Here is a 13,659-nt window from a genome sequence, read left to right as displayed (position 1 = left end):
TCTGTGGTGATAATGGAGATATGACCATCTCTGTGCTTCGGTGGTGTTTTCTTGTGAAATGTGCACCACAGCACGCAGAGAAAATAGAACATGCATGCCGGCGCTCCACATCGCGAGCTGCGAGCAGAGCATCACGGGTGGCGCTGCGCTGGCCCGTCCGTACATGGGCACCGTCCCGTGGCCAGCACCACGCACCTAGGCAACCGCCTATACGGCCTATGCCTTGAGCCAGGTCTGGGTGTGTGTGTTTGTGTGTAGTGTCATGGACAGAGCAAGTCGAGCAACACGGGAAACGAGCAGTTGTGGGTCACAGCGCAGGAATCGCTGCCCTATTATATGCTCGAGTGATATCACTGATGACATCAATGTGTGTGTGTGGTGTCATGGATGGACAACTGAGCAACTTGAGCTGGCAGTGGCCAGTTTGTCAGGTGTGCTGGGAGTGGCCACCTACTTATAGAAGTTCTCAATCTGCTCCTTGTACATCTCCATGACCACCGGCCTTTTCACCTTCATGGTAGGACCCAGCTCTCCTCCGGTGATGGAGAAGTCCTGGTCTAGTACAATCCACTTCTGGATGCGCTGGGCGTTGGAGGCTGCATTCTCGTTGACGCGGTTGATTCCCTCCTGGATGGCGTTATGGACGGCACGGTCTCGGCTGCCTGAGATGTCAGAGACGCGCGTGGCGTTGCTGCCCATCCTCCTGCACAGCTCCATGGCCTCCGCTGTGAGCTTATCCTCTGGCGCGCCTGTCACGCCGTTCTCCTGGCACTTAATGGTGAGCAGCATGGAGAGGAACTTCCTTTCCTCGCCGATCAGCATGGCGTTGCTGATGAGCGGCACGGCCTCCTTCACGGCATCCTCGATGGGGACGGGAGGGATGTTCTCCCCTCCTGCCGTGATGATCATCTCTTTGATTCGGCCAGTGATGAAGAGGAAGCCATTCTGGTCGTGTTTGCCCAGGTCGCCGGAGTGCAGCCAGCCATCTTTGTCAAGAGCCTCCTCCGTCTTGTCAGCCATGTTGAGATAACCCATGAAGACGTGACGGCCCCAGAAACAGATCTCGCCATTGTGCAGCACCTTCGTCTGGCACCCTTCGATCTCCTTTCCACAGCTGGTGAGCCTGAAGGCGTCAGGCAGGGAGACGGTGTGAGGACCAGAGCTCTCGCTCATGCCATACAGCTCGCACACGGGAATATCCAGGCTGAGGAAGTACTGCAGGGTCTCTTTGGCAATGGGAGCAGCACCTGTGAAGCACATGCTGCAGCGGTCCAGGCCCAGGGCTTTACGCACATTGTTGAACACCAGCCACTTGGCCATGCGGTACATGAGTGGTGCTCCGTCTTGGGTCATGTTGGAGAGATTAGTCTGCAGACCCACATCCTTCGCCCAGGCAACAACTTTCCTGCGCACAGTGGAAGACCCGGCCCCGACGGACTGCATCTTCTCCTTCATCTTCTCCCAGACTCGTGGCACGCCCAGGAAGCGTGTGGGATGCACCTCCTTCAGGGTGTTTACAAGAGAGCCCTTGAAGGCATCTCGCTGGGCGAAGTAGGTAGCCCCTCCGACCTTTATGGTGGACCAGATGTCGATCATCTGAGCTGCGATGTGGCTGAGTGGCAGGTAGCTGACCACAGTCTCCTGAGCCTGGGTGGCGTCTGTCAGAGTCAAATGCCGGCCATTGGCGAATGCTGTCCATGTCACATTGTCGTGGCTGAGCATGACTCCCTTGGGCTGTCCTGTGGTTCCCGAGGTGTAGATGAGCGTGCAGCACTGATTTGGCTTCTGGCTGGAGATGATCTCATCAAGGAAATTGTCTGGCTCATCACATCCAAGCTCCATAAACTCTGCCCACGTGTACAGATTTGGTATCTTCTCTTTTAGAGCATCTTTGTACTGGATAATAGCTTTCAAGTGTGGCAGCTGGTCTTTAACCTGAAGGATCTTCTGCAGCTGTTTGTGGTCCTCAACCACAATGACATTGGCCTTGCAGTTCTCTGCTACATACTGGCACGCCTCTGGAGAGTTGGTGCTGTAGATGCCCACAGCAAAACCACCTGCCAAAATGGCACCGATGTCAGAGATGAACCACTCGGGAGAGTTGAAGCCGATGATGCCGACACCGTGGTAGCGCTCCAGACCAAGCTTGAGGAAGCTCTTGGCTGCGGCGCGGCACTTCCTGTAGTAGTCTGTGTAGTTCATACGCTTCTGCTGCTCACCCTCCTTCCAGCTCAAAGCGGTGTAGCTGCCGAAGCGATCCACAGCTGAGGTGAACATCTGGTTTATGGTCAAAGGGGGCTCGGCAGCCATGCCAGACGTCCCCATCCTCAACTTCACCTCCCCATTGCCCTGAGACGTCCACAGGCTGGGCTCCCCTACTGCTGGCACCAACCGGGAATCTGGGCGGCAGGCATTCACTTTCTGTGTGTACTCCATGGCTCTAACTTGGCGCAGAATTGCGAACACAACACAGTTGCTCATAAATAGGACAATGTCATGACATCAGTAATGACATCATCACTGATGAGTGACATCATCACTGACATCAGTGATGTCATTGATGAGCTTGGTGATGTCATCAGTGGTCAGTGACATCAGTAAAGTATGACATCACTGATGATGTCACAACATCTATATCCATAAAATGACATCATCAGTTGACCTACCACATGCATATGAATGTGGCTTTATTAGCTGTGACCAGTCATGGTCCATCTCTATAAGCCACTCTGTTGGTTGGACCACAAAAATCAGAAATTCACACATCTGGTCACAGCTATTGTGAATTCACGCTTGTTTATTTTTAAATTAAAATCAGATGAAAGCTTACAAGCGCAAATTCATTATATCCCAGGCAGCATGTGTATTACTAATGACATCACTGATGACGTGTCCTCAGGGTTGTGAGGTAGTCAGGTAGTCAGTCAGCTTAAGACAGTCAGATGGAAGAAATACCTAAAAAAATCAGAATCGTATTTATTGGAATATGAAGACCTATAATACAATACAATACAATTAATCAAATTTCCCTATGTGATTAATAGGCAATTAATCCAATGTACCCTGGAGATAAAGAAATTGGTAAGTTATTTGTCACTGTATATTAACTTAATGTATACATATATTAAATTCCCTAAAAACTCTATTGTTCCAGTGTTTGACACTTCAAGTTTTCAGCGCTTTCCTAAATCATCCAAGCTAATCATGAATTAGAACAATAAAGCTAGACAATAGCCCAGAATATGACATGGCCCCGATAGCCTATAGATGGCAGTGGCGTTAGGACGGGCCCTAGTGCACGCAAGTTACTAGTTATGAAGCACAAACACACACTGTGTGTATGTATGTGTGTGTATAGATATGTATGTATATATATACTGTATGTATATATATACAGTACACCTCTGACACGAGGTAACATGATGGTCAAAGTGCTGAAATGTGAAAATAAGCATCAGCGCCTGAGAGCAGCTTATTTCTGCCATATATTCTACATATAAAAATATGAATATAGCCTGCTGGTACACACGACCGTGTGTAGGACCCGGCCTAGACACCAGCAGAATGTCACGCGTCAGTTCAGCTAAAATCACCATAATAGCCTCTTATTATTCATAACGAGACTAACAACTAACTGTGTTTCTCCACTCAACACATTGTTGGAGGGCTCACTCGCTCGGCTCTACCCGGCCCCCTACCCCACAGCAACACCTCTGGTAGATAGAGAAAATATGACCGATCCAAAGAAAGAAAGACAGTCTCACTCTCTCTTTGATTCTTCCATTCAGCCTCCAGTCTGCTAGCCTGACTCTGCCAGATGGGGGCGGTATTGTGTTCACATCACAAGACCGCCCCATCTGGCAGCATCAGGTTACCAGTCTGCAGCTCTGCATTCAAATCCAAATGAACTCAACTCTCATTTCTGAACCTGAAGTGTGGCTAATACATTTCAGATATACTGTAAAAAAAACAGCAGCGGTGTTGACCTTGACTGAGGTTACTAAAGTATTTACAAATATAACTGGAACTATTTGTTCAAGTCCAAAGACCAGGTAATGAATGCGAGTAATGAATAAAACCCAGCCACCCATAGTTCAGATTTCACAACACAATCAGATGTTCACTGTTATTGGTGATACATAAACAATGACAATAAGTAAACTGTGATTTATCAATATATCCTCAACCTTTTTATGCCAATCACACACATTCCATCCCACAAATCAAAAAAAGGTAGAAAAAATTATTACAAAGTAATAGCAGCTGTTACAAGAATTCACATAAATATCAATGGAAACATCAACAGATCTGATTCTGATTTGTAACCAAAAAAATCAAACCAAAGGTAGCAAAATACGGTACACATACAATTTGATCGATAAAACATTAACAATGTGATTAAAACAAAGAGTACGGTACACACCCACTATAAGAACATAAAATAAGCTTCAAGTGAAGAGTCTTTCAGAAGGACCAGTGGTGAAAGTCACTAAAGAGACAGTGAGCTAATATGTGAATCAGTGCATATACAGTAACTGCTAACTGGACTTGTGGTATAACCTGTATTGTATAGGCAGGAAAGCGAAACATGCATTTACTGAATGCTTACAACTCTGCTGCAACACTTGACCCAGGTCTTTGGCTTGTACGAAAACCAAAGTGCATAATTATGATGTATCAGGAAAGTGAGAAATGTCTCAAAAAGAACATCTCGACAGGCACTTAAAACTATTTGGATACTGTGTTATTTTCCCCAAACGGCAAGCATCGTTCACTACAGGTTCAGCTAACAGATTGCCAAACGAGAGAAAATGGCAGCTAGCTACACTATGCTAGCATTATGCACAAAGACACGCTGACATTTATAAAATCCCTGTTCAGTATAATAGCATCACAATGAAACCATTATAACTGTCCAGTGTAGCCAACTGTATGTTACCAAACGTAGAACAATTTGGTACTTTCGTATATGAGCCATAAAGTTCTACATCATCTAAGACCTTATCATTTAAGACAACCGAAGCTCTGAAATCCTGTTGCTTAGGGTAAAATATAAATCACAATCCATATTTGAAAGGCAATGGAACATAAGTGATTTGTAGATAGAGTAGACTTAAGCTTAACAGACTGTAGATGTGACATTTGAGCCCATTAAGTATGGAGTTCAAATCACCTCAGAACAGACATATACTAGGAGATGCATCATGTTCATGTTGTGATTCTAATTGGCTGTGGCATGTTTTGAGTAATCAGGGCAACAGCTATTAATCTATTATACACGAGAACTTACTCCTATTAGATATACAGCCTAAGGTAGATTGTGTATGCTTGTGTCTAAATTCTGATTTCAGTGTTACTTTAAATTCTCAGCATCTTCAGAATCTGGCTAGTGTCTGTCCTTCATAAAACATCCCTTCATAGAATAAATATGCTTTCATAAAATAACGCAACAAAACATTATGAAAACAAACATACATGAAATATCAAAATCATTATTGATTTATGGGATGTAGTCGATGCCCAATCCCTCCATCATCCACAAGACATGTAAAAGATTGGTCGTCCTAACCCTAACCCTATTCTCTCTTTCTCTTCTTAAGAGCGCTCAGTCAAGAGCATTATTGGATCGAAATTATTTCAGTGCGAGAGTAACATAAAACAAAATAACTGCTCATGCATGACAGATAAAAATTATATAAATAATTAAAAGAACCAAGGCACAAACCACTGAAAAAAGAAATAGCCTTTCTTATGGACACTGTAGGGCTAATGTAGACCGCCTCCGGAACAGATGCGGTACGGCTGCGAACAGACCCACACTCATGTAATCTGTCAGACGGTTTCGGGATCCGGCAAAAATAGAACGGGTGCGTAATTTTTCCGTACCGCATGTATCGCCCATCAGTTAACATGGGCGAGAGTCGATCCAGCAGTTTTGCCGGATCCGCAACGCAGCCGTAACGCATCTGGTGTACATTGCCTGTTAGCGTAGGTGTGTCTGTTGTGTCGAAAGGTTCGTTAAAAGGCTCTTTACTAAAGTAACCTGAGAGGGGCCCCTTTCGCCAGTGGCCTTCAGGTGAAGATGTTCCATCATTCTGATGCAATTGTCCATTAAAAAGTGGTTCCCAAACGCTAAAAGGAGCAGTCACAGTGAGTATTATGTGTTTGACGTCGCCAAAAGCAACGGAGTGGTTTCTTGACCCTGTTTGCAGTTGGTCCGGGAGCTACAGAGAGAGAGAGGGGACATAAAAGCTTTGTCTATCCACTGGCAAACCAAGCCTGCTGCCCAGTTCAGCTCCCACGGCACAAAGAGGACGGTGAAGGCGAGCAGACGGATGCTTTAAGTGTGTGTACAGTGTTACTTCTTGTTTGGACCGGGCAGCCCCTGCCATCGGTGCATGTAGGTAGGAGGTGGAGCTGCTCGTCTTCTACACGTGGGAGCGGAGACGGTGGCCGGCCAGGAGCGGCTGCCTGCTTCGTAGAGGGATGAACCACAGGACTTTCCAGTGAGTGCCAAACACTTCAGCCAGTGCCCACTTCCAGGATCTCCTTGAACCATACCTGGGAGAAAAGAAGATTGGCAATTTTCATGTATGGTTTCTTAAGGGCACCTTAACTAAACTGCAAATAATTTTAGACAGTGTAGGATAGGCGAAGTTACGAGAACTCACACTTCACTTGAGAAGGGAGCCATCTTCTCAATGGTGGTAGTGTCCTGTCAAGGGAAGACAAGAAAAAGGGATAATGTATGGATGGATACTAGTAGGACCGTTTACATGAGTAACCCAGCTATTGGCCTTACTCAGGTTAAGGTTGTATTTGGGCTCAGCTGTTTACATGACGAGATTGGAAAATCACTATCGCTGTAGCGAGGACATTTCAATTGAAACAAAATCATACGTCTGTTCGTCGGTACTCACAGAGAGAATGCCAGCCACCTGAGTGTAAAACATGCTGCTCATGCCACCAAACATGACCAAACCCATGAGCGCTGAGACCCGCAGCAGAGCCAGCTCGTGGCGTGTTGTAAATTTCTCCTGGAAGAAGCGAACACGGGCAAATGTGAATGACAACAAACCCCACCATCTTACTATCGATGCCTGAAAAACTCTTCACTAGGTAACTAACTCTGAGAGAAGAGCTGTATGCATTTTGGGAAAACATGATCTATTTATCACTCAATTCTCCCTGAAATGCAGAGAATGGTGTCTGTAAATTGGAAAAGCTTTTTTTTTGGTCAACTGAGCTTATAATTGACCTGTTACCCTTTAATAATTCTAATTATTGTGATCTATCATTTTGTAAGAGTAGGTGCCATGCTCTTCGGTAGCTATATTATGTTTGGACAAAATGTTTTAAGTACAACTCGTGTTTTTTTTTTTTATGTTATGTTGTCGTTCCTGTTATTCTACTCCAGTGGCTTTACCTGGTCTAGTCCCGTCAATGGCTGGAAGTAATAGTACTGGCAGAAGTCCAGTGCCAGGGTGAGCAAACTGAGGACCTGAGTGTAGAAACAGAGCTGCAGAAAGAGCCAGTGGTTGTCTTCTCCCACACAGTTATTGATCCTGAAACCAAATAAACAGGATTTAGGATATTAGCATTCAATCAATGTTTTTTTTTTAAGCTGATACTGACATTGGTAAGTTTGAACTGAAGTCGATAGCTTTCAATAGACCCTTTTCGCGGGGGCCATTTTGTGTCGAAAAGGCAGAATAAACACAGGTGCAAGCAAAACACTAATGAGGGTTTCCAAATTCCAATCATGGAAGTTTGAAACCCTCATTCGTGTTTTGCTTGCACCTGTGTTTACCCAGCCTTTTCGACACAAAATGGCCCCCGTGAGAAGGGTCTATTTGACCATTTTCATAGCCTGATATTCAGACTGCATCGTCAATTCAGAAACTCATTTCCTCTTCAAGAAGAGCCAAATCCAACTCTGGAGTGGGCGTGGCTTCGAAGATCTGGAGCCAGGCTACCATTTTCATGCTATAGTACATCACAAATATGTAATGCTTCCTCCTGGATTTTATTTTCAGCAGGGTGCAAAGGCTCAAGTGGACTGCACTAAGTACAGGTGTGAACGCAACCAAGACGCATTGAGATCCAATCGCTCAGACCACATTCAGAGGTGGTCTAGAGCTGTCCACTTGCGATTGGATCACCCAAGACACATGTTAATACCAGGTCTGGACAGGGCTTGAACTGGCTGATATCTGAGATCTAATAAAAGGCCAATGTCGATCTAACCCTGTAGGAAATATCTACTGAAATTGGTATTAATATGAAATTCTAATTAAATGATAAGCTACACATAATATTGCCGTTATATACAGGTATAATGTCTACTGTGTAACCCCAGAGGTCTGACATTTGGGGCTCTTCTGTCTATTTTGTTTTTCAACAGTTCGAAACTATAGGTTTGATGTACACATACTGTAAGTCATTTCATACTACGTGTATCCTTACCAAGGACAGTGGTGGTCCATTCTGCGAACGCAATGACCACAACGACTGCAATGGTGGGACCGTTTAGGTCTCATCAAGTTGCACTTGCTGCACAACTCCCAATGCTCTCGCTCTGCGAAATGAAGAGGATAACCAGCAGGTCATTTTAGTGCCAGCCGATTACACAGTAACAGCAAATACAATTCTACTAGATCCAATGGCAGAAGTGCCATTCAGAAGATGGCGGGAGTTTTCCTGGCCATCAAGCTCACATCACTGCACTGATATTTCACAGTGTGCAAATACGTTTACTCTTCAGGATCAGATTTTTTTTTTGGGGGGGGGGGGGGGGGGCACTCGATTAGCAAATGTCATGCGAGGAATCAAACACTGCAGACACATTTGCTTCGACCAGGTTCTTTTACGAATGCAGATTTAGGGTTAAACAAACAAACAAACAAACAAACATGCACACTCCAATAGGGGGTGATATGGTAGACTCTCATTTCTATGATTATAGCGCTGGTGAAGATCTCAGAATAGAGAGGGGGACTTTTCTGTTTCCTTACCTGAGTGAGGTATGTGGGGGTCCACTGGAAGACGGCCGGGGTCCGCTGTGGAAGCTCTGAACAGCGCGGCAAAGCAGAGTGCTGACGCTATGTAATAACCTGAAGAAAGACACAAATATCAGGATGTCGGTGATCCTCGACTGAGCCAGGCCAGCCTATCCTGCATGCAGATAAGTCAGCTCTCTGATGACAGTTTCAGATAATCCAAAGGAATTACTGTATGGTGCCCCTTTTAAACCAGTGGTTCTCAATTAGTTTGACATAGGAAGCCACATTTTCCCTCTGCTATGAAGTTGAGACCCACTGTGTAATATTGAGATATTCAGGCAGGTATCGTCTCAAAGGCATAATTTTGGTATTGTGACAACACTATGTAAGACAGGCATGTCCAAAGTCCGGCCCTGGGGCCAATTGCGGCCCGCGGACAGATCTTAAGTGGCCCTCGGCTTGTCTCTCAAAATATACTATATGTGGCCCTCTCTACACAGTATTGGTTAATCAAGCAAGTTCAATTTTGCATTTTTTCCCTTTACCTAACGATGACAGCACTACTATACAGTTTGTACAACAAGCACCAAGTAGGAACAGCACATGCAGAACTAATGTTTTCAGATGGTAAACAAAATCTTTAGAGTACATTTGTATGTGATTTTTTATTTTATTTTTTTATAACCCATAGGATGCGAGAAGCACCTGGCCCCACGGCATTTTCACATGATCTAATCTGGCCCCCATTCAAAAAAGTTTGGACACCCCTGATGTAAGATTATAACCTGATGCTGTCAGGTGGTTTGTTTTCACATAACCATCTGGGAATGAGTCACTTGGGAAACCGTTTCAAATGGCAGGCACTTTAAAAAAATACCTGGCAGGTGATTGGATGAACCATCTCACATCTGCCTGAAGCTGCCTCTGGACAGCGATTGGTGCAAACCACTGCTGGTTTGCATTCAAACCAATAAATTGGAGCATGGTAAGATGTTTGTCATGTGATTGTGATCTCATGATCTCACGCAAATCCAGCTGTTGAATATATGGTAATGTATATAGGCTATTCAAAATTATGGTTGTTAAGTTAAGCATCACAAACCGCACATCCAGTTCAAAGAGAAAACCTTTCCACAAGCATCGACTAGAACAGTTCTGGCCCACCTGAAGGACGCAACAGGTCACCTGCTGGACCCCCTGCAGTTTGCCTACCGGGCAAACAGGTCAGTAGATGATGCAGTCAATACAGGACTGCACCACATACTGCATCACATCGACTCCCCAAGGACATATGCCAGGCTCCTGTTCATCGACTTCAGCTCGGCGTTCAACACGATCATTCCAGAAATCCTCCGTACCAAACTCACCCAGCTCGGTGTGCCTGCCTCCACTTGTCAGTGGATCATAAACTTCCTGACAGACAGGTCGCAGCAGGTGAAGTGGGGAAAAACTACATCCGGCATCCAAATAATCAGCACTGGCGCCCCCCAGGGGTGCATGCTCTCACCCTGGTTATTTCTGCTATACACAAACGACTTCACCTCAGGGGACCCATCCGTCAAACTCCTGAAGTTTGCAGACGACACAACAGTCATCGGGCTCATCCGAGACGGCGATGAGTCTGCCTACAGACAGGAGGTTGAACGCCTGGTCCTCTGGTGTGGTCAAAACAACCTTGAACTGAACGAGCTCAAAACTGTAGAGATGATTGTAGACTTCAGGAAAAGCCCCCCTGCATTGCCCCCCCTCACCATTTCCAACAGCACAGTGTCTACGGTGGACTCCTACAAGTTCCTGGGATCCATTATCTCCAAGGACCTAAAGTGGGAGGCCAACATTGGCTCCATCATCACAAAGGCACAACAAGAGGCTGTACTTCCTACGCCAGCTCAGGAAGTACAAACTGCCCCAGGAGCTGCTGGTACAGTTCTATACTGCCATCATCCAGTCTGTCCTCTGCAACTCCATCTCTGTCTGGTTTGGGTCGGCCACCAAACAGGACAAGCGCAGACTTCAACGGACAGTCAGGACCGCAGAGAAGATCATCGGTGCCAACCTGCCCTCCATCCAAGACTTGTACTCCTCCAGAGTCAAAGAAAGGGCAGGAAAGATCATCACGGACCCATCTCACCCTGGCCATGACCTGTTTGAACTCCTCCCCTCGGGCAGACGCTTCAGAGCTCTGCACGCCAAAACCAATAGACGCAAAAACAGTTTCTAACCTAACCACAGGCCATTACTCTGTTGAACCCCTTAAAACCACTTAAAACCACTTAAACCAGCCACTCACTTAATTTATGTTCATTGTTCACTGTGTTCACTGTCAACTCCAGCCTCGTTCACATTGAACGGCATACAACTGTACCGTGTACCGTGTAATATCTGCATAATCCTTGTCTACTAAACTATGTGGCGTTGTTGCACATTTTCCTGCACACATTTTTTGTACATTCCCTTATATATTGATATTTAAAATGCAATCCCTGTATAAGCCTTGTTTACAAACCTATGTAGCGTAGCGTTGTTGCACTACTGTACATCCCCTTATATATTCATAGTTAAAAAATGCAATATCTGTATAAACCTTGTTCACAAACCTATGTAGCGTTGTTGCACACTCTTACCGTACACTTTGACTGTACACTCCCTAATATATTCATATTTAAAAATAGCCACTTTACTACATTGTATATAGCACAGTCACCACATTGTATATAGCAGTCACTGTAAATTGTTTGCTTACATGTATGTCCAACAAAGTATTCTTGCCTTGATCGCCTTGACTATGTGTAACCTTCTTTCTCCTTTTTTTTTCTTTCTTCCTCTATATGTGTGTGTACTTGTGTACTCTGTGTGTACTTGAGAGCAAAGCTAACCGGAGCGCAATTCCTTGTATGTGTTTGCATACTTGGCCAATAAAGCTGATTCTGATTCTGATTCTTTTGTCTGTCACTCTGTTAAGTTGTGAAAAAGATCTCTCGCCATTAGTAAAAGGCGCTTAAGAAAAGGCTGACTGTGACAAAGTTCACTCACACTTGAGAACGTGTGATGGAGCTAAAGCTTGTGAGGAAGGCTGCAAAACATTGATTCTACATGCTGAAAACTTTTCAGCCTACCTTTTCTTAGAGCCTTGTCTGGTGAACATGTTTTCTCTGACCACAAAATGCTTGAACTGGTCAAATTCAAATGTGATGGGGAGGTGGAGAGGGGCACCTACACACCAATCACAATTCTATCTCTTTATGCATATTATTTCTTTATTTTTTTGTATCAAAATCAAAGGTTAATTTTGGCCGCATATGCATTCCCCCAGAGAGTAGGCCTATTCTATATAAACAAAATATGACAAAGGTTATAAAGGTAGGCTATATACCATAATTGTGGTTTTAATGTGTGGTGCCCACCCAACCAGGCAAATTGGCTGGTGCCCACTGTGATATATGGAATCCGGCCCAGAAGGTACTCACAAACAACTATGGCCCAGGGGATGTGTCCTTCGGTGTAGTGGGGGAGCAGCACTAGCTTGGAAACGAAGAAGGAGTTGTACAGCCAGATCCCAAACACCATGCTGATGCACAGCCAGCCCATGGGGTCCACCACAAAGTGCAGTCGCAGCTTCATGGCTCCTGTGGCACATAGGAACACATCTCCATCAAATGTCTCCTGTGACACATATTGACACACATGGAATGGAACACATCTCCATTGAATGTTTTGTCAAATTTTAAATCCAGATCACAGACAGGTACTGCTGCAGAATTTTATAGTCTGAATAAACTTTCCATGTTGTCAATGGCGATTATCACGTTTGTGCTGGCCTATGATATCATCATCATCACAATTTGGCTCGTGGCATATCTGAAAAAAGGTGGTGTCCATCATTATGAAAGTGTGATATTTTCTCATTAAGAGTCAAATGTCACTGATTTAAATAGCCATTTTTAATGGTTTGATTAACTACAAAATGCAATGATTGAAGATACAATTGAATTATCTAGCTATGTTATATTTTAGAAACGCCAAATAATGTATAACAAAATGTATTTTTCAAAGTGAATATGTAGCATGAGATGAATCCTCATGCTATCTCTCATGCTCTATCTATCTATCTCTATCTATCTATCTATCTATCTATCTATCTATCTATCTATCTATCTATCTATCTATCTATCTATCTATCTATCTATCTATCTATCTCTATCTATCATGCTCTAGTTCTTACAGGCCTGCTGTACTGGTATAGCAGGTGTGGTGTATGTACATGGTACATACTAGCCAAACCAGCCACTGAATCCCTGTTAGCATCCTCTGCTAAGCTAACACAGCCAAGACAGCATGGACTACTCCCATAACCGCAATAGCTTCGTACACCTACTGTGAAAGTAGACTGCTCCTGTGTTTAGCAGGATTTCTAGATGTCTTAAACCCAAAATTAAAATATGGTTACATACTTGCTGTTGCTGTCTTTTTCAAAATACAAGGTGTGACACTTCCTCATCCGAGCCTCTGGGGGCTGGACAGGACCGGGGTGTCAAGCTAGTTACAATATAAAACAACAACATTGTATCTATCCGGTGGACCCCCCAAAAATAAATAAATAAAATTAGAATTATTTATAGAATTAGAATTAAAACATGTAAGATAACGCTACACTAGC

General features: G+C 44.5%; 1 protein-coding gene and 1 pseudogene across 2 annotated transcripts; both read right to left on the bottom strand.

Moving 5' to 3' along the window:
• Window positions 1-450: 450 nt before the first annotated feature.
• On the bottom strand, window positions 451-2,436 carry LOC310779602 (long-chain-fatty-acid--CoA ligase ACSBG2 pseudogene; annotated as a pseudogene). The gene has a single exon. The product of its transcript is annotated as a long-chain-fatty-acid--CoA ligase ACSBG2 pseudogene (transcript).
• Window positions 2,437-4,207: 1,771 nt separating this feature from the next.
• zdhhc21 (zDHHC palmitoyltransferase 21) lies at window positions 4,208-13,521 on the bottom strand. Its single transcript, XM_083639899.1, has 8 exons — window positions 13,454-13,521; window positions 12,470-12,628; window positions 9,015-9,113; window positions 8,467-8,578; window positions 7,427-7,565; window positions 6,921-7,037; window positions 6,672-6,715; window positions 4,208-6,561 (listed from the first exon to the last, which is right to left on the bottom strand). Exons 2-8 carry the CDS (start codon window positions 12,621-12,623, stop codon window positions 6,429-6,431), a joined length of 798 nt encoding a protein of 265 aa, XP_083496025.1. The 5' UTR covers window positions 12,624-12,628; window positions 13,454-13,521; the 3' UTR covers window positions 4,208-6,428.
• Between the last annotated feature and the right edge of the window lie 138 nt (window positions 13,522-13,659).

Source organism: Poromitra crassiceps, assembly GCF_964638095.1.
Source record: "Poromitra crassiceps genome assembly, chromosome: 7".
In the NCBI taxonomy this organism is placed as follows: Eukaryota; Metazoa; Chordata; class Actinopteri; order Beryciformes; family Melamphaidae; genus Poromitra; species Poromitra crassiceps.
This window is presented reverse-complemented; position numbering and strand designations above follow the sequence as displayed.

Coding starts and splice junctions, on each gene's coding strand:
- zdhhc21 (XM_083639899.1), bottom strand. CDS start 12,623: ATGAAGCTGCGACTGCACTTTGTGGTGGACCCCATGGGCTGGCTGTGC. Junction 8,579..9,014: donor CCCCCACATACCTCACTCAG/GTAAGGAAACAG, acceptor TTCATTTCGCAG/AGCGAGAGCATTGGGAGTTG. Junction 7,566..8,466: donor ATGGACCACCACTGTCCTTG/GTAAGGATACAC, acceptor ATTTGGTTTCAG/GATCAATAACTGTGTGGGAG.